The sequence below is a fragment of the Mesoplodon densirostris genome, chromosome 2 (assembly GCF_025265405.1).
Source record: "Mesoplodon densirostris isolate mMesDen1 chromosome 2, mMesDen1 primary haplotype, whole genome shotgun sequence".
NCBI lineage: Eukaryota > Metazoa > Chordata > Mammalia > Artiodactyla > Ziphiidae > Mesoplodon > Mesoplodon densirostris.
In genome coordinates, this window is record NC_082662.1 from 103,711,259 (window position 1) to 103,738,663 (window position 27,405).

At 35.9% G+C, this 27,405-nt stretch overlaps 1 protein-coding gene across 2 annotated transcripts in view; it reads left to right on the plus strand.

The window, feature by feature from the left end:
- Positions 1-27,405, plus strand: part of SYCP1 (synaptonemal complex protein 1) — a 183,178-nt gene that overhangs the window by 120,416 nt on the left and 35,357 nt on the right. The window contains exons 23-26 of one of the 2 annotated variants that reach the window (XM_060086663.1): positions 23,465-23,581; positions 24,011-24,121; positions 25,269-25,361; positions 25,886-25,960. In XM_060086663.1, coding sequence (XP_059942646.1) covers positions 23,465-23,581; positions 24,011-24,121; positions 25,269-25,361; positions 25,886-25,960 — 396 coding nt within the window. The remainder of the gene's footprint in view (positions 1-23,464; positions 23,582-24,010; positions 24,122-25,268; positions 25,362-25,885; positions 25,961-27,405) is intronic. The other variant, XM_060086670.1, reaches the window with a different exon arrangement.

Sequence of the window (27,405 nt, forward strand, 5' to 3'; positions counted from 1 at the left end):
TGCGATGGTAAATGGGATTGTTTCCTCAATTTCTTTTTCTGATCTTTTGTTGTTAGTGTATAGGAATGCAACATTTCTGTGTATTAATTTATTTGTATAGGAATGCAACATTTCTGTGTATTAATTTAGTATCCTGCAACTTTTCCAAATTCATTGATGAGCTATAGTAGTTTTCTGGAAGCATCTTTAGGATTTTCTGTGTATGGTATCATGGCATCTGCAAACAGTGACAGTTTTACTTTTTCCTTTGCAATATGGATTCCCTTTATTTCTTTTTCTTCTCTGTTTTCCATGGCTAGGATTTCCAAAACTATGTTGGATAAAAGTGGCAAGAGTGGACATCCTTGTCTTGTTCCTGATCTTAGAGGAAATGCTTTCAGTTTTTTTTTTTACATCTTTATTGGACTATAATTGCTTTACAATGGTGTGTTAGTTTCTGCTTTATAACAAAGTGAATCAGCTATACATATACATACGTTCCCATATCTCTTCCCTCTTGTGTCTCCCTCCCTCCCACCCTCCCTATCCCACCCCTCTAGGTGGTCACAAAGCACCGAGCTGATCTCCCTGTGCTATGCGGCTACTTCCCATCAGCTATGACCTACTAGAGAATGGACTTGAGGATATGGGGAGGGGGAAGGGTAAGCTGTGACAAAGTGAGAGAGTGGCATGGACATATATACACTGCTTTCAGTTTTTCACCATTGAGAATAAGGGTTTCTGTGGGTTTGTCATATATGGCCTTTATTATGTTGAGGTAGGTTCCCTCTATGCCAACTTTCTGGAGAGCTTTTATCATAAATGGGTGTTGAATTTTGTCAAAAGCTTTTCCTGCATCTACTGAGATGATCATATGGTTTTTATTCTTGTTTGTTAATGTGGTGTGTCCCACTGATTTGCATATATTGAAAAATCCTGCATCCCTGGGATAAATCCCACTTGATCATGGTGTATGATACTTTTAACGTATTGTTTGTTGGAATCGGTTTGCTAGTATTTTGTTGAGGATTTTTGTGTCTCTGTTCATCCGTGTGTAATTTTCTTTTCTTGTGGTGTCTTTGTCTGGTTTTCATATCAGGGTGATGGTGGCCTCATAAAATGAGCTTAGGAGTGTTTCTTTCTCTGCAATTTTTTTGAAGAGTTTCAGAAGGATAGGTATTAACTCTTCTCTAAATGTTTGATACAATTTGCCTGTGAAGCCATCTGGTTCTGGACTTTTGTTTGTTGGAAATTTTAAAATCACAGTTTCAATTTCAGTACTTGTGATTGGTCTGTTCATGTTTTCTATTTCTTCGTGGTTCAGTCTTGGGAGATTGTACCCTTCTAAGAATTTGTCCATTTCTTCTAGGTTGTCCATCTTATTGGTGTGTAGTTGCTTGTAGTAATGTCCTAATTTTATTGATTTGAGCCCTTTCCCTTTTTTTCTTGATGAGTCTGGCTAAAGGTTTATCAATTTTATTTATCTTTTCAAGGAACCAGCTTTTAGTTTCATTGATCTTGTTTTCTTTGTCTCTATTTCATTTATTTCTGTTCTGATCTTTATGATTTTTTTCCTTCTACTAACTTTGGGCTTTGTTTGTTTTTCTTTCTCTAGTTGCTTTAAGTGTAAGGTTAAGTTGTTTATTTGATATTTTTCTTGTTTCCTAAGGTAATATTGTATTGCTGTAAACTTTCCTCTTAGGACTGCCTTTCCTGTGTCCTGTAGATTTTAGATTGTCATGTTTCATTGTCATTTTTCTCTAGGTATTTTTTGATTTCCTCTTTGATTTCTTCAGTGATCCATTGGTTGTTTAGTAACATATTGTTTAGCCTCCTCGTGTTTGTGTTTTTTACAGTTTTTTCCTGTAATTTCTTTCTTTTATTTTTATATTTAATAAATTTATTTATTTATTTATTTACTTATTTTATTTTTGGCTGCTTTGGCTTCTCATTGCTGCTCACAGGCTTTCTTTTAGGTTTGGTGAGCGTGGGCTACTCTGTTGCGGTGCGTGGGCTTCTCATTGTGGTGGCTTCTCTTTGTTGTGGAGCACAGGCTCTAGGTGTGTGGGCTCAGTAGTTGTGGTACGTGGGCTCTAGAGTGCAGGCTTCAGTAGTTGTGGTGCACAGGCTTAGTTGCTCCGCGGCATGTGGGATCTTCCCAGACCAGGGCTCAAACCCATGTCCCCTGCACTGGCAGGTGGATTCTTAACCACTGCACCACCAGGGAAGCCCCTCCTGTAATTTATTTCTAATTTCAGAGCATTGTGATTGGAGAAGATGCTTGATATGATTTCCATTGTCTTAAATTCACCAAGGCTTGATTTGTGGTCCAAGATGTGATCTATCCTAGAGAACATTTTGTGTGCATTTGAAAAGAAAGTGTATTCTGATGCTTTTGGATAGAATGTTTTATAAATATCAGTTGAGTCTGAATGGTCTAATGTGTCATTTAAGGCCTGTGGTTCCTTATTGATTTTCTGTCTGGATGATCTGTCCATTGGTATAGGTGGGGTGTTAAAGTCCCCCACTTTTATTGTGTTACTGTCGATTTCCCCTTTTATGGTTGTTAGCATTTGCCTTATATATTGAGGTGCTCCTATGTTGGGTGCATATATTTTTACAATTGTTATATCTTCTGGGATTGTTCCCTTGATCGTTATGTAGTGTTCTTCCTTATCCCTTGTAACAGTCTTTATTTTTTTTATTTTTTTAACATCTTTATTGAAGTATAATTGCTTTACAGTGTTGTGTTAGTTTCTGCTGTATAACAAAGTGAGTCAGCTATATGCATACGTATATCCCCATAACCTCTCACTCATGTGTCTCCCTGTTATCCCACCCGTCTAGGTGGTTGCAAAGCACCGAACTAATCTTCCTCTGCCATGCAGCTGCTTCACACTAGCTATCTGTTCTACATTTGGTAGTGTACATGTGTCAATGCTACTCTCTCACTTTGTCCCAGCTTACCCATTCCCCTCCCCGTGTTGTCAAGTCCATTCTCTACGTCTGTGTCCTTATTCCTGTCCTGCCCCTAGTTCATCAGAACCATTTTGTTTTTTAGATTCCATATCTATGTGTTAGCATACGGTATTTGTTTTTCTCTTTCTGATTTGCTTCACTCTGTATGACAGACTCTGGGTCCATCCACCTCACTACAAATAACTCAATTTCATTTCTTGTTATGGCTGAGTAATATTCCACTGTATATATGTGCCACATCTTCTTTATCCATTCATCTGTTGATGGACACTTTGGTTGCTTCCATATCCTGGCTATTGTAAATAGAGCTGCAATGAACATTTTGGTACATGACTCTTTTTGAATTATGGTTTTCTCAGGGTATACGCCCAGTAGTGGGATTGCTGGGTTGTATGGTAGTTCTATTTTTAGTTTTTTAAGGAACCTCCATACTGTTCTCCATAGTGGCTGTATCAATTTACATTCCTACCAACAGTGCAAGAGGGTTCCTTTTTCTTCACACCCTCTCCAGCACTTATTGTTTGTAGATTTTTTGATGATGGCCATTCTGACTGGTGTGAGGTGATACCTCATTGTAGTTTTGATTTACATTTCTCTAATGATTAGTGATGTTGACCATCTTTTCATGTGTTTTTTGGCCATCTGTATATCTCCTTTGGTGAAATGTCTATTTAGGTCTTCTGCCCATTTTTGGATTGGGTTGTTTGCTTTTTTTATATTGAGCTGCATGAGGTGCTTGTATATTTTTGAGATTAATCCTTTGTCAGTTGCTTCATTTGCAAATCTTTTCTCCCATTCTGAGGGTTGTCTTTTCGTCTATATTTATGGTTTCCTTTGCTGTGCAAATGCTTTTAAGTTTCATTAGGTCCCATTTGTTCATATTTCCATTTCTCTAGGAGGTGGGTCAAAATGGATCTTGCTGTGATTTATGTCATAGAGTATTCTGCCTATGTTTTCCTCTAAGAGTTTTATATTGTCTGCCCTTACATTTAGGTCTTTAATCCATTTTGAGTTTAATTTTGTGTATGGTGTTAGGAAGGGTTCTAATTTCATTCTTTCACATGTAGCTGTCCAGTTTTCCCAGCACCACTTATTGAAGAGGCTGTCTTTTCTCCATTGTGTACTCTTTTTTTTTTTTTTTTTTTTTTTTTTTATAAACCTGGAAAATAAAAGATTTACAGTCTTGAAACAACATTCAAACTATACCACATTATCAAAAAGAAAAATAGTGGCAATATAAATATCAGAAGAATTACTATCCAGAGTATATAAAGAACTCCTATAAATCAATAAGAAGTGCTGCATTAAAGAAAATATAACTATTTTATGTGCAGGTGATGCTATTTTTTATCTATTTATTAAAATTGATTACAATAATGTTATATTTCCTGATGTTGAACCATTCTTGTGATCCTGAACATACTATATCACGATCAAGTAAGGATTTTCTTTTTTTTTTTTTTTTAAAAAAAAAAAAAAAAAAAAAATTTGAGCCAACCAGAAGCTATTTTTTTTTTCTTATCAAATTCTATTTTATTTATTTATTTTTTCTTTCATTTTACAAATTTAATCAGTTATACATATACATATGTTCCCATATCCCCTCCCTTTTGCGTCTCCCTCCCACCCTCCCTATCCCACCCCTCCAGGCGGTCACAAAGAACCGAGCTGATCTCCCTGTGCTATGCGGCTGCTTCCCACTAGCTATCTACCTTACATTTGGTAGTGTATATATGTCCATGCCGCTCTTTCACTTTGTCACAGCTTACCCTTCCCCCTCCCCATATCCTCAAGTCCATGCTCTAGTAGGTCTGTGTCTTTATTCCTGTCTTACCCCTATGTTCTTGATGACATTTTTTTCTTAAATTCCATATATATGTGTCAGCATACAGTATTTGTCTTTCTCTTTCTGACTTACTTCACTCTGTATGACAGACTCTAGGTCCATCCACCTCATTACAAATAGCTCAATTTCATTTCTTTTTATGGCTGAGTAATATTCCATTGTATATATGTGCCACATCTTCTTTATCCATTCATCCGATGATGGACACTTAGGTTGTTTCCATCTCCGGGCTATTGTAAATAGGGCTGCTATGAACATTTTGGTACATGTCTCTTTTTGAATTATGTTTTTCTCAGGGTATATGCCCAGTAGTGGGATTGCTGGGTCATATGGTAGTTCTATTTGTAGTTTTTTAAGGAACCTCCATACTGTTCTCCATAGTGGCTGTACCAATTCACATTCCCACCAGCAGTGCAAGAGTGTTCCCTTTTTTCCACACCCTCTCCAGCATTTATTGTTTCTAGATTTTTTGATGATGGCCATTCTGACTGGTGTGAGATGATATCTCATTGTAGTTTTGATTTGCATTTCTCTAATGAGTAAAGATGTTGAGCATCCTTTCATGTGTTTGTTGGCTGTCTGTATATCTTCTGTGGAAAAATGTCTATTTAGGTCTTCTGCCCATTTTTGGATTGGGTTGTTTGTTTTTTTGCTATTGAGCTGCATGAGCTGCTTATAAATTTTGGAGATTAATCCTTTGTCAGTTGCTTCATTTGCAAATATTTTCTCCCATTCTGAGGGTTGTCTTTTGGTCTTGTTTATGGTTTCCTTTGCTGTGCAAAAGCTTTGAAGTTTCATTAGGTCCCATGTGTTTATTTTTGTCTTTATTTCCATTTCTCTAGGAGGTGGGTCAAAAAGGATCTTGCTGTGATTTATGTCATAGAGTGTTCTGCCTATGTTTTCCTCTAGGAGTTTGATAGTGTCTGGCCTTACATTTAGGTCTTTAATCCATTTTGAGCTTATTTTTGTGTATGGTGTTAGGGAGTGATCTAATCTCATACTTTTACATGTCCCTGTCCAGTTTTCCCAGCACCACTTATTGAAGAGACTGTCCTTTCTCCACTGTACATTCCTGCCTCCTTTATCAAAGATAAGGTGACCATATGTCCGTGGGTTTATCTCTGGGCTTTCTATCCTGTTCCATTGATCTATCTTTCTGTTTTTGTGCCAGTACCATACTGTCTTGATTACTGTAGCTTTGTAGTATAGTCTGAAGTCAGGGAGCCTGATTCCTCCAGCTCCATTTTTCGTTCTCAAGATTGCTTTGGCTATTCGGGGTCTTTTGTGTTTCCATACAAATTGTGAAATTTTTTGTTCTAGTTCTGTGAAAAATGCCATTGGTAGTTTGATAGGGATTGCATTGAATCTGTAGATTGCTTTGGGTAGTAGAGTCATTTTCACAATGTTGATTCTTCCAATCCAAGAACATGGTACATCTCTCCATCTATTTGTATCATCTTTAATTTCTTTCATCAGTGTCTTATAATTTTCTGCATACAGGTCTTTTGTCTCCTTAGGTAGGTTTATTCCTAGATATTTTATTCTTTTTGTTGCAATGGTAAATGGGAGTGTTTCCTTGATTTCACTTTCAGATTTTTCATCATTAGTATATAGGAATGCCAGGGATTTCTGTGCATTAATTTTGTATCCTGCAACTTTACCAAATTCATTGATTAGCTCTAGTAGTTTTCTGGTAGCATCTTTAGGATTCTCTATGTATAGTATCATGTCATCTGCAAACAGTGACAGCTTTACTTCTTCTTTTCCCATTTGGATTCCTTTTATTTCCTTTTCTTCTCTGATTGCTGTGGCTAAAACTTCCAAAACTATGTTGAATAAGAGTGGTGAGAGTGGGCAACCTTGTCTTGTTCCTGATCTTAGTGGAAATGGTTTCAGTTTTTCACCATTGAGGACGATGCTGGCTGTGGGTTTGTCATATATGGCCTTTATTATGTTGAGGAAAGTTCCCTCTATGCCTACTTTCTGCAGGGTTTTTATCATAAATGGGTGTTGAATTTTGTCAAAAGCTTTCTCTGCATCTATTGAGATGATCATATGGTTTTTCTCCTTCAACTTGTTAATATGGTGTATCACATTGATTGATTTGCGTATATTGAAGAATCCTTGCATTCCTGGAATAAACCCCACTTGATCATGGTGTATGATCCTTTTAATGTGCTGTTGGATTCTGTTTGCTAGTATTTTGTTGAGGATTTTTGCATCTATGTTCATCAGTGATATTGGCCTGTAGTTTTCTTTCTTTGTGACATCCTTGTCTGGTTTTGGTATCAAGGTGATGGTGGCCTCGTAGAATGAGTTTGGGAGTGTTCCTCCCTCTGCTATATTTTGGAAGAGTTTCAGAAGGATAGGTGTTAGCTCTTCTCTAAATGCTTGATAGAATTCGCCTGTGAAGCCATCTGGTCCTGGGCTTTTGTTTGTTGGAAGATTTTTAATCACAGTTTCAATTTCAGTGCTTGTGATTGGTCTGTTCATATTTTCTATTTCTTCCTGATTCAGTCTTGGCAGGTTGTGCATTTCTAAGAATTTGTCCATTTCTTCCAGGTTGTCCATTTTATTGGCATAGAGTTGCTTATAGTAATCTCTCATGATCTTTTGTATTTCTGCAGTGTCAGTTGTTACTTCTCCTTTTTCATTTCTAATTCTATTGATTTGAGTCTTCTCCCTTTTTTTCTTGATGAGTCTGGCTAATGGTTTATCAATTTTGTTTATCTTCTCAAAGAACCAGCTTTTAGTTTTATTGATCTTTGCTATCATTTCCTTCATTTCTTTTTCATTTATTTCTGATCTGATTTTTATGATTTCTTTCCTTCTGCTAACTTTGGGATGTTTTTGTTCTTCTTTCTCTAATTGCTTTAGGTGCAGGGTTAGGTTGTTTATTCGAGATATTTCCTGTTTCTTAAGGTGGGATTGTATTGCCATAAACTTCCCTCTTAAAACTGCTTTTGCTGCATCCCATAGGTTTTGGGTCGTCGTGTCTCCATTGTCATTTGTTTCTAGGTATTTTTTAATTTCCTCTTTGATTTCTTCAGTGATCACTTCGTTATTGAGTAGTGTATTGTTTAGCCTCCATGTGTTTGTATGTTTTACAGCTCTTTTCCTGTAATTGATATCTAGTCTCATAGCATTGTGGTCGGAAAAGATACTTGATACAATTTCAATTTTCTTAAATTTACCAAGGCTTGATTTGTGACCCAAGATATGATCTATCCTGGAGAATGTTCCATGAGCACTTGAGAAAAATGTGTATTCTGTTGTTTTTGGATGGAATGTCCTATAAATATCAATTAAGTCCATCTTGTTTAATGTATCATTTAAAGCTTGTGTTTCCTTATTTATTTTCATTTTGGATGATCTGTCCATTGGTGAAAGTGGGGTGTTAAAGTCCCCTACTATGATTGTGTTACTGTCGATTTCTCCTTTTATGGCTGTTAATATTTCCGTTATGTATTGAGGTGCTCCTATGTTTGGTGCATAAATATTTACAATTGTTATATCTTCTTCTTGGATTGATCCCTTGATCATTATGTAGTGTCCTTCTTTGTCTCTTCTAGTAGTCTTTATTTTAAAGTCTATTTTGTCTGATATGAGAATTGCTACTCCAGCTTTCTTTTGGTTTCCATTTGCATGGAATGTCTTTTTCCATCCCCTTACTTTCAGTCTGTATGTATCTCTAGGTCTGAAGTGGGTCTCTTGTAGACAGCATATATATGGGTCTTGTTTTTGTATCCATTCAGCCAGTCTGTGTCTTTTGGTGGGAGCTCCATTGTGTACTCTTGCCTCCTTTATCAAATATAAGTTGACCATATGTACATGGGTTTATCTCTGGGCTTTCTCTCCTGTTCCATTGATCTGTATTTCTGTTTTTGTGCCAGTACCGTATTGTCTTTATTACTTAGCTTTGTAGTATAGTCTGAAATCCGGGAGCCTAATTCCTCCAGCACCATTTTTCTTTCTCAAGATTGTTTGGCTATTCGGGGTCTTTTGTGTTTCCATACAAATTGTGCAATTTTTTGTTCTAGTTCTGTGAAAAATGCCATTGGTAGTTTGATAGGGATTGCATTGAATGTGTAAATTGCTTTGGGTAGTATAGTCATTTTCACAATGTTGATTCTTCCAATCTGGGAACGTAGTATATCTCTCCGTCTGTTGGTATCATCTTGAATTTCTTTCATCAGTGTCTTTTAGTTTTCTGCATACAGGTATTTTGCCTCCTTAGGTAGGTTTATGCCTAGGTATTTTATTCTTTTTGTTGCAATGGTAAATGGCAGTGTTTCCTTGATTTCTCTTTCAGACTTTTCATCACTAGTGTAAAGGAATGCAAGAGATTTCTGTGCAGTAATTTTGTATCCTGCTACTCTACCAAATTCATTGATTACCTCTAGTAGTATTCAGGTAGCATCTTTAGGATTCTCTATGTATAGTATCATGTCATCTGCAAACAGTGACAGTTTCACTTCTTCTTTTCCAATTTGTATTCCTTTTATTTGTTTTTCTTATCTGATTGCTGTGGCTGAAACTTCCAAAACTATGTTGAATAATAGTGGCAAGAGTGGGCAACCTTGTCTTCTTCCTGATATTAGAGGAAACGGTTTCAGGTTTTCACCATTGAGGACCATGTTGGCTGTGGGTTTGTCATATATGACCTTTATTATGTTGATGTAGGGTTCCTCTATGCCTACTTTCTGGAGAGCTTTTATCATAAATTGGTGCTGAATTTTGTCAAAAGCTTTTTCTGCATCTATTGAGATTATCATATAGTTTTTATCCTTCAGTTTGTTAATGTGGTGTATCACATTGATTTGCATATATTGATGAATCTTTGCATTCTTGGGATAAACTCTAGTTGATCATGGTGTATGGTCATTTTAAGTATTGTTGGATTCTGTTTACTAGTATTTTGTTGAGGATTTTGACATCTATGTTCATCAGTGAATTTGGCCTGTAGTTTTCTTTCTTTGTGACATCTTTGTCTGGTTTTGGTATCAGGGTTATGGTGGCCTTGTAGAATGAGTTTGGGAGTGTTCCTCCCTCTGCTGTATTTTGGAAGAGTTTGAGAAGGGTAGGTTTTAGCTCTTCTATAAATGTTTGGTAGAATTCGCCTGTGAAACCATCTGGTCCTGGGCTTCTGTTTTTTGGAAGATTTTTAATCACAATCTCCATTTCAGTGCTTGTGATTGATCTGTTTATATTTTTTACTTCTTCCTGGTTCAGTCTCAGAAGGTTGTGCTTTTCTAAGAAATTGTCCGTTTCTTACAGGTTGTCCATTTTATTGCCATATAATTGCTTGTAGTAATCTCTCGTGATCCTTCGTATTTTTTCAGTGTCAGTTGTTACTTCTTTTTCATTTCTAATTCTGTTGATTTGAGTCTTCTCCCTTTTTTTCTTGGTGAGTCTGGCTAATGGTTTCTCAATTTTGTTTATCTTCTCAAAGAACCAGCTTTTAGTTTTATTGATCTTATCTATTTGCTTCATTTCTTTTTCATTTATTTCTGATCTGATCTTTATGATTTCTTTCCTTCTGCTAACTTTGGGTTTTTTTTTTTCTTCTTTCTCTAATTGCTTTAGGTGTAAGGTTAGGTTTTATTTGAGATGTTTCTTGTTTCTTGAGGTAGGATTGTATTGCTATAAACTTCCCTCTTAGAACTGCTTTTGCTGCATCCCATAGGTTTTGGGTCATAGTGTTTTCATTGTCATTTGTTTCCAGGTATTTTTTGATTTCCTCTTTGATTTCTTCAGTGATCTCTTGGTTATTTAGTACTGTATTGTTTATCCTCCATATGTTTGTATTTTTTACAGATTTTTTTCCTGTAATTGATATCTAGTCTCATAGCCTTGTGGTTGGAAAAGATACTTGATATGATTTCAATTTTCTTAAAATTTCCAGGGCTTGATTTGTGACCCAAGATATGATCTATACTGCAGAATTGTTCCATGAGCACTTGAGAAGACAGTGTATTCTGTTGTTTTTAGGTGGAATGTCGTATAAATATCAATTAAATCCATCTTGTTTAATGTATCATTTAAAGCTTGTGTTACCTTATTCATTTTCATTTTGGATGATCTGTCCATTGGTGAAAGTGGGGTGTTAAAGTCCCCTACTATCATTGTGTTACTGTCGATTTCCCCTTTTATGGCTGTTAGCATTTGCCTTATGTATTGAGGTGCTCCTATGTTGGGTGCATAAATATTTACAATTGTTGTATCTTGTTGGATTTATCCCTTGGTTATTATGTAGTGTCCTTCTTTTTCTCTTGTAATAGTCATTATTTTAGAGTCTATTTTGTCTGATATGAGTGCTGCTACTCCAGATTTCTTTTGATTTCCATTTTTATGGAATACCTTTTTCCATCTCCTTGCTGTCAGTCTGTATGTGTCCGTAGATCTGAAGTGGGTCTCTTCTAGCATATATATGGGTCTTTTTTTTATTCTTGCAGCCAGTCTGCCTCTTTTGGTTGGAGCATTTAATCTATTTACAATTAAGGTAATTGTCGGTATGTATGTTCTTATTGCCATTTTCTTAATTGTTTTGGATTTGTTTTTGTAGGTGATTTTTCTTCCCTTCCTCTTTTGTTCTCTTCTCTTGTGATTTGATGACTATCTTTTAGTGTTGTGTTTGGGTTGCTTTTTCTTCTTTGGGTGTGATTCTATTGTTTTTTGTTTGCAGTTCCCATGAGGTTTTGATATAGCTATCTTTATATGTACAAGGTTGGTTTAAGTTGCTGGTATCTTAATTTCAAATGCATTTCCCATTTCCTGCTTTTGTACTCTCCTCACGGTTGCTGGTTTTGATATATTTGTATGTAGATGAATTTTTACTTTTACTGTATGTTTGCCTTTACCAGTGAGTTTTCCCATTTGTGATTTTCTTGTTTCTAGTTGTGGCCTCTTTATTTCCCCCCACCTAGAGAAGTTCTTTTAGCATTTTTTGTAAGGCTGGTTTGGTAGTGCTAAATTCTCTTAGCTTTTGCTTATCTTTAAAGCTTTTGATTTCTTCCTGGAATCTGAATGAGAGCCTTGCTGGGTAAAGTATTCTTGGTTGTAGGTCTTTCCCTTTCATTACTTTAAATATATTCTGCCACTCCCTTCTGGCCTACAGAGTTGCTGCTGAAAAATCAACTGATAGCCTTATGGGTTTTCCCTTGTATATTATTTGTCACTTTTTCCTTGTTGCTTTTAATAATTTTTTCTTGGTATTTAATTTTTTTCAGTCTGATTAATATGTGTTTTGGCATGTTCCTCCTTGGGTTTATCCTATATGGGACTCTCTGTGCTTCCTGGCCTTGAGTGAGTGTTTCCTTTCTCATATTAGGGAAATTTTTGACTATAATTTCTTCAAATATTTTCTCAGGCCCTTTCTCTTCTCTTCTCCTTCTGGGACCTGTATAATGCAAATTTGGTACATTTAATGTTGTCCCAGAGGTCTCTGAGACTGTCCTCATTTCTTTTAACTCTTTTTTCTTTATTCTGTTCTGTGGCAGTGATTTCCACCATTCTGTATTCAAGCTCACTTGTTCATTCTTCTGCCTCAGTTATTCTGCTATTGATTCCTTCTAGTGTATTTTTCATTTCATTTGTTGTATTGTTCATCTCTGTTCTTTAAATCTTGTAGCTCTTTGTTAAACATTTCTTTTTTTTTCTTTTTTTTTTTTTTTGGCGGTACGCGGGCCTCTCACTGTTGTGGCCTCTCCCGTTGCAGAGCACAGGCTCCAGACGCACAGGTTCAACGGCCATGGCTCATGGGCCTAGCCGCTGTGCGGCATGTGGGATCTTCCCGGACCGGGGCATGCATCCGTGTCCCCTGCATCGGCAGGCAGACTCAACCACTGTGCCACTAGGGAAGCATTAAACATTTCTTGTATCTTCTTGGTCTGTGCCTCCATTCTTTTTCTGAGATTTTGGATCATCTTTAGTATTGTTACTCTGAATTCTTTTTTGGGTAGGTTGCCTATGTCCTCTTCATTTAGTTGTTCTTGTGGGTTTTTATCTTTTTCCTTCATCTGAAACATATTTCTCTGTCATCTCATTTTGTCTAACTTTCTGTGTTTGTGGTCTCCTTTCCGTAGGCTGCGGGATCATAGTTCCTCTTGCTTCTGGTGTCTGCCCCTTGGTGGAAGAGTTTGGTCTGGGGCCTTGTGGAGGCTTCCTGGTGGGAGGGACTGGTGCCTGCCTTCTGGTGGGTGGAGCTGGGTCTTGTCTGTCTGGTGGGCAGGACTGTGTCAAGGGTTATGTTTTGAGGTGGCTGTGAGCTCAGTACTCCTTTAGGCAGCCTGTCTACTGATGGGTGGGGTTGTATTCCTATCCTGCTGGTTGTTTGGCCTGAGATGTTCCAGCGCTGGAGCCTGAATGCCGTTTGTGGGGCTGGGTCTTGGTGCTGAAATTGGAACCTCCAGGAGTGCTTATGTGGATCAGTATTCCCTAAGGCCTCTGCAACCAGTGTCCTTGCTTCCATAGTGAGCTACAGCCGACCCGTGCCTCCCTAGGAGACCTCCCAAGACCCCTAGGTAGGTGTAGCCCAGGTTCCTTTGGAGATACTGCTTTGTGCTGGGTCCCCGTGCATATGAGACCCTGTGTGCGTTCTCTAAGAATGGAGTCTCTGTATCCCTCAGCTCTGTTGGGCTCCCGCACTCAAGCCCCACTGGCCTTCAAAGCCAAATGCTCTGGTGGTTCTTTCTCCCGATGCCAGAACCTCACACTGTGTTGGAGGGCTATTTTTATGTGGGAACGTCCTTCTGTAGTCTCTGTGTGTTTAATATTTTTTGGTTTGAGGGCTGTTTTTAGTACGGATGTCTGCCACCTGTTTCCTAGTGTATGCTGGCCGTTATCCCCTTGATAGGAAGTTGTGGTGACCAGAGCCTGCACTGGATATTGAGTGAGGCCTCCTCTTTGCTCTGTGATTGTCACAGCCCTGTCAGGGGCAGGGTTTGCTCCCCAGTTCTTGGAGTAGAGTCCCCCAGATCTGTTTTGGAGCTGTATTTCTGATCTGCAGTGCTAGGTAGGCAGGATTGGAGCATTCCCACTGGGAGAGACGCCGCTAAATATTACTCCTCTGAAACTCTTCACCTATGAGTGTGCTCTGTTGTGTCACGTTTTACCCATTGTGTGGGCTTACAAAGTACATTTTTGTTGGCAGTGCTCGTGGCCCACCTTAACTGTGGGTATGCCAGCAATTGATTGGCCCTGGTGTCTCTTAGGCGTTGTTTTCACCAGGCCACCACCACAGACCTACTGAAGTCAGGTCCAAGGACTGCAGTAATCATGTACCTGTACCCACTGTTGGAGCTATGGAGGCTGCTCAGACTCTGGCCTTACCTAACTCCTGAGTGTATGTGCCCACAAACCCTCCACTTGCTAAATCTAGACCTGTCTCATCTTTGGGAGCACTCATTGTCCGTTCAAATGTTCCACAGGTGCTGAATTTACAAAGCTGGCATCAGGGGTGTAAATCTGTGGTTTGCACAGCCTCAAGGAGAGATTTCAGCTCTTCTTCCTTAGTCACACAACGCCTGGGGCTCAGCTTTGGTTTCAGCTCTACATCTGCATGTGGGTCACCCACCGGTGTCTGCTCCTGAGGTTGCCCCAGAGTACATGAGCCTGCCCTGGTGAGAGGGGGCTGGGGCAGCGATTTGGGTATGTGAGCCCACCCAGACAGGTTGGGGGGAGCTGAGGTGGTGACCAGGGCATGCAAGTCTGCTCAGGAGGGAGCTCCTCCTAATGCCCACTGAGGCAAGGGCCGGCACGTGGGGAAAGAGGCTGCAATGACAGCCCCACCCTTCATGTGCCACTCAACAATGATGCTTCGCTCCTATGGTGCCCCAGGCTTTTTCCACGAGTGTTCCCAGTTGCGGAGCTCCTCACTCCCGTCCCTTCAGGCTGTCTCCTCGCAGCCAACAGCAGACCTCTCCCTGGGTCTGCTCTCCAAACCCCATGTTCCAGCACCCAGCCCCCACCTGCAGTGGCAGACACATGTCTCAGGCTGGGGCGTGCAGGGCTGTGGCATGGACCATCTATATATGTCTCACTCTGTCCTGCCTGCCACAGACTAATTGCTGTACTCTCCTTCGAGCCCCTGAAGTTCCCCTTCTGTCTCAGCTTATCTCCCCACTGCTGAGGGGGCTTCCCTGGGTGCAGGAACCTCTCCTCTTCTTCAGCTCCCCACCAGGGGCACTGGTCCCATCCCACTTCCTCTTTTTTTTCTTTCTTTCATCCTACTGAGTTATGCAGGAATCTTTCTTGTCCTTTTAGGTATCCAAGGTCCTCTGCTAGTGTTTAGCAGGTGCTCTGTGAGAATTGTTCCATTTGTGGATGTATTTGTTGGGAGAGGTGAACTCCATGTCCTCCTACTCTGCCATCTCGACTCCTCCCCACCTCATTGTGGTTCTGATTTGCATTTCCCTGATGATTAGTAATGTGAAGCATCTTTTCATCTGCCTGTTGGCCTTCTGCATGTCTGTTTTGGAAAAATGTCTATTCAGGTCTTCTGCCCTTTTTTTAATTGAGTTGCTTGTTTTTTTTGATGTTGAGTTGTATGAGTTCTTTATATATTTTGGATGTTAATCTCTTATCAGATATAGTGTTAGAAATATTTTTTCCCATTCAGTAGAGTGCTTTTTCATTTTGTTCATAGTTTCCTTCTCTATGCAAAAGTTTTTATTTTGATTCCCATTTGTTTAATTTTTGCTTTTGTTACCCTTGCCTGAGAAGACATATCCAAAAAAAAATATTGATAAGATCAATGTCAAAGAGCATACAGCCTATGTTTTCTCCTAGGAGGTTTATGGTTTCACGTCTTGCATTTAAGTCTTTAATCTATTTTCTTTATTTTTGTATATGGTGTGAGAAAGTAGTCCAATTTGATTCTTTTGCATGTAGCTGTCCAGTTTTCTCGACACAATTTATGAAGAGGCTGTCTTTTCCTCATTGTGTGTTCTTCTTTTGTTGTAGATTAATTGACCATATAAGCATAGGTTTATTTCTGGACTCTCTATTCTGTTCCATTGATCTATGTGTCTGTTTTTGTGCCAGCTCCTTTGATTACTGTCGCTTTGTAGTACGGTGTTGAAGTCAGGGAGTGTGATACCTCCTGCTTTGCTGTTCTTTCTCAAGATTATTTTAGCTATCTGGGATCTTTCATGTTTCCATACAAATTTTAAAATTATTTGTTGTAGTTTGGTGAAAAATGCCATTGGTATTTTTATAGGGATTGCACTGAATCTGTAGATTGCCTTAGGTAGTAGTATGGTCATTTTAACAGTATTAATTCTTCCAATCCCTGAGCTTAGTATATTTTCCCGTATTTTTTTTGTGGCGCCTTCAATTTCTTTCATCTGTGTCTTATAGTTTTCTGAGTACAGGTCTTTACCTCTTTATTTAGATTATTCTTAGTTATTTTATTCTTTTTTTTGCAATTTTAAATGGGATTTAAAAAAATTTTTCTTTCTGCCTGTTCATTGTTAGTGTTTAGACATGCAACAGATAAATCTGTATGTTCATTTTGTATCCTACTATTTCTTTCAATTTTAGTAAATAATATTTTGGGGGGATTTTGCCCTGTTAAACTACATTTTCTATATTTTGAAAATTGTACAATCTATAGTATTGTCCTCTTTTCAATCCTGATGTTGGTTATTTATGCCTTTTGTTATTCTTGATCAGTCTTACCAGGCATTTATCAATTTTGGAAGTTTTAAAAAAACACAACTTTGGATTTTTGATCTTCTCTGTAGGGTGCTTGTTTTTGTTTCATTAATTTATGTTCTTTATTATTTTCTCCTCCTTTTATTGTTTTTTCATTATGTTCTTTTTCCAATTTGATATTAATTCTTTGATAATTAATTTTCATTCTTTCCAGTGAACACATTTTAAGGCAATGTATTTCCTTCTAAGTTTGTTGTAGTTGTGTCTCATAGGTTTAAATATATATTAAATTAGTATTGTTTCATTCAATACCTTCCTATATTTCTCAGTTTCTGAGCTTAATGGCATGTTATGCTTTTGGAATTGATTTCTATCATAAGCACATTGTCATTAGAGAACACACTCTGGTATGACTTCAGTACTTTGGAATTTATTGACATTTGCTTGATGGCCCAATATAGGGTTACTTTTTATAAACACACCCATATACCTGAAAATAATGTGTATTCTACAGTTGTTGGGTGAAGTGTTCCATTTGGTCAAGATTTCATATTCTTTAAACTTCTGCATATTTATTGATTCTATATCTTTACTTCTATTTTCTTTGTGTTTTATTACTTGAATGCGATTGATGTGTTAAAAAATCTCACTTGATGATTGTGGATTTCTATTCTTCCTTGCAGTTCTGTCAATTTTTCTTTTAATACCATGTTATTAGGTACATACTATAATATATGTAATTTTTTATACAATGTGGAACTTTATATGTATACTTAATCTATATTCTATATATATTCTTTATATTCTATACATAATAGAACTTTTTTTCCACTTTAAAGACACTCACTTTATCTATGTAATAGTATTTTGTTGCCTTAGAGAATAATTCTTCTTTTTTATTGTTATAACTATACCAGTTTTCTTCTTAGTGTTTAGTGTTTGCAGGGGGTTATTTATTTATTTAAAGTTTTTATTGGAGTATAGTTGATTTACAATGTTGTGTTAAGCATGGTATTTTTAACAACATATTTACTACTGTGCTTTCTATATCTTTGTTTTAGATGAGTCTCTTATGAACAACATACAGCTGGAGTTCATAATTTTTGTCCTTTTTACTGGTACATTTTAGCTTCAGAATACATAATCTCCTTTCTCTCTCATGTCTAACTTATATGCTATCATACTCTTATTATTGTCACATATTTTAATGAATTTGTTTCTATAAGGGTTTTGTATTGCCCAGGAGGAAGGAAAGAATAGAGTGAATTGGGGAGAGGCAACAAATACTAAGAATGTTTAGAATTGATGAAATACACTAATTCATAGATATAGGAAGACTGATGGATACCTAGAAGGAAAAATTAGAATAAATCCAGAACTAGACTTAGTATAGTAAAACTATAGAACGTTAGACACACATAGGTCTTAAAAGTAGCTAGAGAGAAATGAGAGATCACCAATGAAAGAATGACAAGAGATTTACCGTGGACATCTCAGCAAGCAACAGTGGAAGTTAGAAATCAGTGAGACAATATTCTCAAGTACAGAGAAAAGATCAACCTTGAATTACATCCACAACATATCTCTCTTTTATGTTGGAGAAATAAGGACATTTTTAGATCAAAAAGTGAAGGAAACATATTTTTCAAGAACATTCAGGTAGTTAACAAAAACGATCATGTATAGGGCCACAGAATTCAAAGGCTTGAAATCATACAGAATATGTCCTCTAACCACAATTCTATTAATCTAGAAATTATAATGTGTTTTTTTAATGAAGGTCTGAAGTTAATACCTTTATTATGAACATTATTATGCCAATATATTTGAAAGATATAAAAAATATAAAGTGAAGTAGATTAACCAAAACAGTCTCAAAACAAATAATTAACCTGAATAGTCTGATTAAGGAGATTGGATCAGCAGTTTAAAATCTTTCAACAAACAAACTTCAGAGTCAGATGGTTTTAGATTGGAGTTGCATTTGTAGAAAATCTATAAGAATCTCCAGATGAGTTAATAAAGTATTGAGTCATTTAGTAAGGTTGATAGATATATAATCATTACACAGAAAAAAATACTAGTCTTAAACATCTGCAACAAGCTATTAGAAAATGTAATTTTAACAATATACTATTTATGTGAAAATGCTGGTTCTCTCCAAAGTGATATACATATTCACACACTGTTGCTGGGAGTTTAAATTGGTACATGTACGTTGGAAAACAGTGTTGTTATCTTGTAAAGTTGAACATGCAACCTGCAATTTCAGGTCTGGATATAGAGAAATTTATACATTTGTACCAGGAGACAGTGTTTTTGAGAACAGTCACACCATTATCGTATGTATTATCTCCAAGTTGAATACAATTCATTGTCTGTGAACAGTTGAGTACATAAATAAACCATGGTATATTCATACAATGGAACATTACTCTGCAGAGAAAATGAAGGAACTATACACACATAAATATGTAAAACCTACTGCTGAGTGAAAATGCAAGACAGAAAAATATACATACTAAGGAAACATTTATATAGAGTCTGAAACAAAAAACTCTGAAATACTGATATATCATTATGCAGTAAAGCTATAAAAAGGGGGAAGGGACTCATGAATATTAAATTAAGAATCTTTGTTACACTTGAGGGGGCAGAAGGGGAAACTAATGAACAGAGGCATTCAGAAGACTTTATCAACATTGATAATATTCTGTGTTTTAAAGTTGGTGATTGTGGGACTTCCCTGATGGTCCAGTGGCTAAAACTCTGTGCTCCCAATGTAGGGGGGCCAGGTTTGATTCCTAGTCAGGAAACTAGATCCCACATGCCACAACTAAGAGTTCGCATGCTACAACTAAAGATCCTGCATGCTGCAACTAAAGGACCCATGTGCCACAACTAAAGGTTCCTCACACCTCAACTAAAAGATCTCGCATGCAACAATGAAGATCCCACATGCTGCAACTAAGACCCGGCACAGCCAAATAAATAAATAAATAAATATTAAGAAAAATAAAGTTAGTGGTTCTTTCATGGGTACAGAATACAGTCTGTTTCATTATTAAATTACTCATGCCTCCCTTCCCCAATTCCTGTCACTGTCCTCTACCCCCTCCTCAATTCTAATTCAGTCCTAATGCCATAAGTGATTCTGGAGAGTGGGTGCTAATTAAAGGTCCTCTTTTTTTAATATTTATTTTATTATTTATTTATTTTATTTTTGGCTGTATCAGGTCTCAGCTGCAGCACACGGGATCTATTGTTGAGGTGCGCAGGCTCTAGAGCACGTGGGCTCTGAAGTTGCACTATGTGGGCTCTCCAGTTGTGGCCTGTGTGCTCAATAGTTGCAGTGCACAGGCTTAGTCACCCTGAGGCATGTGAGATCTTAGTTCTCTGACCAGAGATCGAACCCACGTCCCCTGCACTGGTAGGCGTCACTAATACTGAGTATGCTTTTTAATGGAATCCATTTTAACTGTTTTTCTTTAGTTGCTTGTGTTTTTAGTATCATATCTAAGGATACATTGCCAAATCTATTGTCATGAATTTTAACTCCTATTTTCTTCTAAGAGTTTTTGGTTTTAGCTATTACATTTAGATCTTTAATCTATTTTGAGTTATTTTTGTAATGTGATATGAGGTAAGAGTCCAACTTCATTCTTTTCCATGTGCTTATTATTTGTCTTAACAACATTTGTTAGAAACTGTTCTTTCTCCATTGAATTATTTTATCATTCTTGTTAGAAGCTATTCTTTCTCCATTGAATTGTCTTGTCATTCTAAGTTGACCATAGTTGTATGGCTTTATTTCTGAACTTCCTATTCTATTCCATTGATCCATATGTTTACCTTATGTCAGTACCATGCTGTTTTGATTATTGTATCTTTGTAGTGAGTTTTAAAATTGGGGATTATGTGTCCTCCAACATTGTTCTTTTTCAAGATTGTTTTGGCTATCCAGGGTCCCTGGGAATTCCTTGTAAACTTTAGGATCAATTTGTTCTGACAAAACGCAGTTGGAATTTAGGTAGAGATTGCAATGAATCTTTTCACTCTATTAATAATGTTCAAGGGGACACTATCAAAGGATGAAAGGGCACTATCAAGGGAGTGAAAAGACAAGCCAAAGAATTGGAAAAAATATTTGCAAATCATTATTTGGTAATGATCTAATATCCAGAATATGTAAAGAATACTTACAATTCAGCAACAAAAGCCAGTCACTGAAGAACAAATACTGCATGATACCTAAAATAGTCAAACACATAAAAGCAGAAATTAGAAAAGTAAATACCAGGGACTCAGTGGGAGGGGGAAATAGGGAGTTCTTCAATTTGCTTAGGTTTCAGTTATGCAAGGTAAAGTAGTTCTAGAGATCTGCTGTACTACATAGTGCCTGTAGTCAACAATTCTGTATTGTTTACTTAAAGCAGTCTACAGATTCAATGCAATCCCTATCAAATTACCAATGGCATTTTTCACAGAAATAGCACAATTTTTTTTGTAATTTGTATGGAAACAAAGGACCCCGAATAGCCAAAACAATCTTGAGAAAGAAAACCGGAGCTGGAGGAATCAGACTGCCCGACTTCAGACTATACTACAAAACTACAGTAACCAAGACAGTATGGTACTGGCACAAACACAGTAATATAGATAAATGGAACAGGATAGAAAGCCCAGAGATAAACCCACACACCTGTGGTCAACTAATCTATGAAAAAGGAGGCAAGAATATACAATGGAGAAAAGACAGTCTCTTCAATAAGTGGTGCTGGGAAAACTGGACAGCTACATGTAAAACAATGAAATTAGAACACTCCCTAACACCATACACAAAATTAAACTCAAAAGGGATTAAAGACCTAAATGTAAGGCCAGACACTATCAAACTCTTAGAGGAAAACATAGGCAGAACACTCTTTGACATAAATCACAGCAAGATCTTTTTGGATGCACCTTCTAGAATAATGAAAATTAAAACAAAAATAAACAAATGGGACCTAGTTAAACTTAAAAGCTTTTGCACAGCAAAGGAAACCATAAACAAGACCAAAAGACAACCCTCAGAATGGGAGAAAATATTTGCAAATGAAGCAACTGACAAGGGATTAATCTCCAAAATATACAAATAGCTCATGCAGCTTAATATCCAGACAAACAACCCAATCAAGAGTGGGCAGAAGACCTAAATAGGCTTTTCTCCAAAGAAGACATACAGATGGCCAAGAGGCACATGAAAAGCTGCTCAACATCACTAATTATTGGAGAGAAATGCAAATCAAAACCACCATGAGGTATCACCTCACACTAGTCAGAATGTCCATCATCAAAAAATCTACAAACAATAAATGCTGAAGAGGGTGTGGAGAAAAGGGAACCCTTTTACACCGTTGGTTGGAATGTAAATTGATACAGCCACTATGGAGAACAGTATGGAGGTTCCTTAAAAAACTAAAATTACAACTACCATATGACCCAGAAATCCCAGTACTGGGCATATACCAGTGAAAACCATAATTCCAAAAGATGCATGCACCCCAGTGTACATTGCAGCACTATTTACAATAGCCATGTCATGGAAGCAACCTAAGTGTCCATCAACAGAGGAATGGATAAAGAAGATGTGGTACAATGGAATATTACTCAGCCATAAAAAGGAATGAAGTTGTGCCATTTGCAGAGACGTGGATGGACCTAGAAACTGTCATACAGGGTGAAGTAAGTTAGAAAGAGAAAAACAAATGTTGTATATTAACGCATGTATGTGGAATTTAGAAAAATGGTGCAGATGAACCTATTTGCAAACCAGAAATAGAGACACAGTTGTAGAGAACAAATGTATGGACGCTAAGAGAGGGGTGGGATGGATTGGGAGGTTGGGACTGATGTATGTACACTACTATGTATGAAGTAGTTGGCTGGTGAGTACCTACTGTATAGCATGGGGGGGGAAAAAGAAGATACAATCTGTTTGCAGGGCATATATTAAGTTAGCCTTAAAAATACATTCCAGTATGCATTACGTGCAGACAAGTACTGTTTGATTCCACTTATACGAGGTACCTAGAATAGTCAAATTCATAGAGTCAGAAAGTACATTGGTAGATGCCAGGAGCTGGTGGGTAGAGAGGGTGGGGAGGGAGAATGGGGAGTTAATGTTTAAAGGGGACAGAGTTTCAGTGTAGGAAGGTGAAATATTCGGGAGATGAATGATGGTGAGAGTTGCACAACAATATGAATGTACTTAGTGCCATTGAACCGTACAGTTAAATATGGTTAAAATAGTATGTTTTATATCATGTGACTTTTACCACAATAAAAAACATTTAAAAAATGTATCAGGGTTAGGAGGATAGGAAGAAATAGGCATCAGTTAAAAAGAACCTGAACACTATCTATTAGAAGGAATAAATATGCACAAAATTTAAAAAAAATATTTGTTAAGAGAGTAGTCTCATGTAAGTGTTCTTATGACAAGAAAAAACGGGACAGAAGGAAACTTTTGAAGGTGATGGATATGTCTGTTACCTTGATTTTGGTGATGATTTCATGGGTGTATGCATTTGTCTAATATCATCACACTGTATACATTAAATATGTGTAGTTTTTTTGCATATGTTATACCTCAGTAAACCTTTTTTTTAAAATGCTTTTTCTTTGACTTGCATGTGTGTTCTGTCCAAATGGAATAGTTACTTATTGTAATAAAACAGCAAACTGAGACTAAATAAATATTGTTGAAAAATTCATTAAAAATAAAAATATGGCTACTTTTAAAATATTACTTGTCAAGACTAAATATGTATTTTAGGGAAAAAGATAGATATTGTGAAAAATAAAGCACATCTCACCATATGAAAACTGTAAGTAAAATGATCCAACTATAATATCTATGAATAAATCATCTTTTAAGAGTCACAAAACCACAAAATGAATACAGAATATTTTCAAGTAATCCACAGAATTTATTAATGTTCATGCTGTTTTCTTTATTCAAAGGTCAATAAATTAGAGTTAGAACTAGAAGGTGCCAAACAAAAATTTAAAGAAATGACTGACAGTTATCAGAAAGAAATTGAGGACAAAAAGCTATTAGAAGAAAATCTTTTGGGAGAGGTAGGAAAAACTAAATATGTTTGAGAAGTTGTTATACTAAAACCCTATATTTGTATGTTTGCATTTTAAGAGAAAAGTAATAATTCTTACTTTTAACATTATGATTCTTTAGAAGATTTAATAAATTTATACTAGGGATAATTAATTAGTTTTTTTAATAGAAGCTAAAAATATCATTGTTATTCTAAGTATTTGAGTATTGGGTGGTATATAGTCATTTTGAAAAGATTAAATGATCTTTACAGTGTTATACTGTCATCTCACTTAGTAGAAGACCCTAACTAAAATAAACCAAAACAATAATGTATTTTCTACTTGGCTTTCCTAATTTCCTGGTGTTTGATTTCTGCATTTTAACTTAAATTTAACATTTAAGTTAAATTTGTATCTTGTGCATTAATTTTAAAAAGCTTTAAATTTATTTGATAGGTTGAGAAAGCAAAAGTAATAGCTGATGAAGCAGTAAAATTACAGAAAGAAATTGATATACGATGTCAACATAAAATAGCTGAAATGGTAGCACTTATGGAAAAACATAAGGTAATTTTTTTCCTGTTGTGTAATGAAAATTATTAATTGGAGCCATATTTATGCATAAAAATGGTAAAATATAGCATTCTGATTTGTCAGAGAAAATTATTGTCTATGCAACAATAACTAATTATAGCTAGAATACTCTTGATCTCTCATTTCTCCAAGTTCAAGTCTTAACCACATGAAGCTGAGCCTTGGTGTCACTTCCTTGAGGAAGTCTCTCCTTATTGTCTTGATGGATAAACGTAATCACTCTTTTCCTCAATTTTTATATTAGTCTCTTATAGACTTTTCCACCTTGTATTTATTTAAATACATACCCAGGATATGTATTTAAATAAATATAATATAACTATAAATATGATATTTTTATTCTCTACCTGTGTCTAACACATACTAGGCTAACCAATAATAAATAGATGAAAGACAGTGTTTGTTGTGTTTGTGAGTGTGCTCTATTTTTTATTGTTGTTTGAAAGTAATCATTCTCTTAGGGAATTAAGCCCTATACTCTTCAAGATTTGGAGAGGAAGTGGGCTATACCTATCAATTAATCTTTATAAGTTGTTGCTAGGATATTATTATGAAGTAACCAATGAGGATTTAAAAAAATCTTTTAAGTAATATTGCGAACTCATAGATTTAAGCATATTTGGTATGTCTTAATCCAGTACAGTTTTGATCCTTTTTGACACTTAAATTGTCCCAACTTTGGCCAGTGGGAGCCTCTTCGAATTGGTTGGCAGGTCCCTTTGATTTGACCCTAATAATCTGTGACAGCTTTCTTGCTTTCTGTCATAACAAAATGTTCAAGACTAATTTTGTATTCCCTGCACAAGATCTGGAATCATTCGTTTTTCGAAGAGGTCCTGTGTTTCTAGCCTTTTTATAAATTATGAAATTCAGTATCTCTAATTTTAAAAATTATTTCTTGCTCTTGGGTTATTTCCAAGACAGTTATCTATGTTTCATTGTTTTTATTGTTAGAATTAAAAAATGTAGTTGAAAAAATTAAAAAATAGCTCAAATATGTATTACTGAATTCATAAACATCATTTTTTATAAATATTAAATGCATAAGGATACCAGTCATATTAAAATGTAATCTTTTGGGCTTCTAATATACCTAAAATGGTTTCTCTTTTTAATATAGCACCAATATGATAAAATTGTTGAAGAAAGAGACTCAGAATTAGGACTTTATAAGAGCAAAGAACAAGAACAGTCATCAATGAAAGCATCTTTGGTGAGAACAAATAGCAGTAGAAGCCAATTTTCATGTCAGCATGGCTGGTAGTAAAGAATAATAAATAAAACCATAATTTTGTACTATAGAATCAAATAATCATAAATCTGAAAGGGATGTTACAGATCTTATAGGTAGGTGGTTTTCTAATCTTATTTTTGAAATGGTAAAACGAACTCTGTTTTTCAAATGAAAAGTTATAAACTCCAGTTACGAATAAGTTTTGAGCTCTGATTGAGTTTGGGAAAGGAGGAGTGAGATAGATTGGGAGAGAATGAGAAGGAGAGATATACATAGTGTTAAACATTTCTTTAGAGCAAACTATACAAAATTTGTCTAAATGAAATCTTTAGTTATATTCAACTAGGAGCCTTCATATCAGTAGGGTTTTAAACAGTGTATATATTTCATGAGTGAAGTTATTTCTCTATAAAACTAAATTTTTTTGAAACACTAGTTTGCATTTTTATTGTCTTAAGAAATACATGGATGCACTTATAAGCTTCATGTTCCTTTTTCTTTAGGAGACTGAACTATCCAATCTCAAGAATGAACTTTGTTCTGCTAAGAAACAACTTGAAATAGAAAGAGAAGAAAAAGTAGGTTTTGTGGCATTACAGATAAAGTAAATAATTTTAAGTTTTAGGTGTAACTTAAGTTTTTATAAACATGTCATATTAGAAAATAATAGGATAAATTTGAGTAAGAATTTAAAATATAATTTTCCCCATTAGCTTTTTTTCAGAAGCATTTAGCATATTCCCTTGTTTAAATATTAAAGACATATAAATATAAGTATACTTTAAGAGTAGGAGAGCTTTCAGGTATAAATATTTGAGAAATATTATTTCATATATTATGAAGTACTTATGTATTTGGATGTGTTTTTTAGCTATTGATCATGTTTCAGAAAAAAAATAATGCCTTATATTTGTATAGTGTTTTGGAATTGACAAAGTGAATTGACTCGCACTTTAAAATGACAAATACTTTTTTTTCCTTTCTGTATGACAGCTCACTGTGCTGAATATACTACTTATATATAATTTAATCTTTATCAGTTCTATAAACAATACTTATTATCTCCATTTTTACAGAGGTTAGCTTATTTATTCAGGATCACATAATAAAAAAAATAGAATGACTTAGAATTCAAATCTAGGTTTATTTTGCATGATTCCAAATCCTGCTCCCTAATCACTCTGCAACATGCCTAGGTAACATGCAATTTCAAACCTCTATGCATTTGTTCACTTTGTTTCCTGCATTTAATTTCTTTCTTCTTTTCTCCACCTATGGAAAACTTCACATATCTTTTATCTTGCAAATGTGAGCTGACTGTATATAAGTATTCTCATAGTATTTTGCTCTTATATTAAAATAGTTATGTCACTCTGTGCCCCATTATATTTCAAGTTCCTCAAGGGCTGGGGTTATGTCTATTTATCTTTGTCTTTCCTTTATTTGAGCATAGTGCTTTGAAAATTTTCTGTTTTCGACAAATGTTTGTCAAAGAAATGACTAAGTGGCTTTCACTTCACCTGCAATTGTAGCATACATATTTACCTTTATCCTACTGTTTTAGTAAAAGAGGAATAATACTTCCTTGTATTAAACCACTCCTAATGTTCTTTCTTCCAGGTCCTTTTCCCAATTTTATTGAGATATAATTGACAGCACTGTATAAGTTTAAGGTATACAGCATGATTTGACTTACATACATTATAAAATGATAACCACAATAAGTTTAGTTAACATCCATCATGTCATATAGATTAAGAAAAAGAAAGACAAAGAAAAAAAAGGTTTTTTCTTTGTGATGAGAACTCTTAGGATTTACTCTCTTAACAACTTTCAAATGTACCATACAGTAGTGTTAATGATAGTCATCATGTTATACGTTACATCCTTAGTACTTGTCTTATAACTGGATGTTTGTGCCTTTTGACCACCTTCATCCAGTTCCCCATCTCTCCAAACCCTGCATCTTGTAACCATAAATCGAATCCCCTTCTCTGTGAATTTAGTTGTGTTTTGTTTGTTT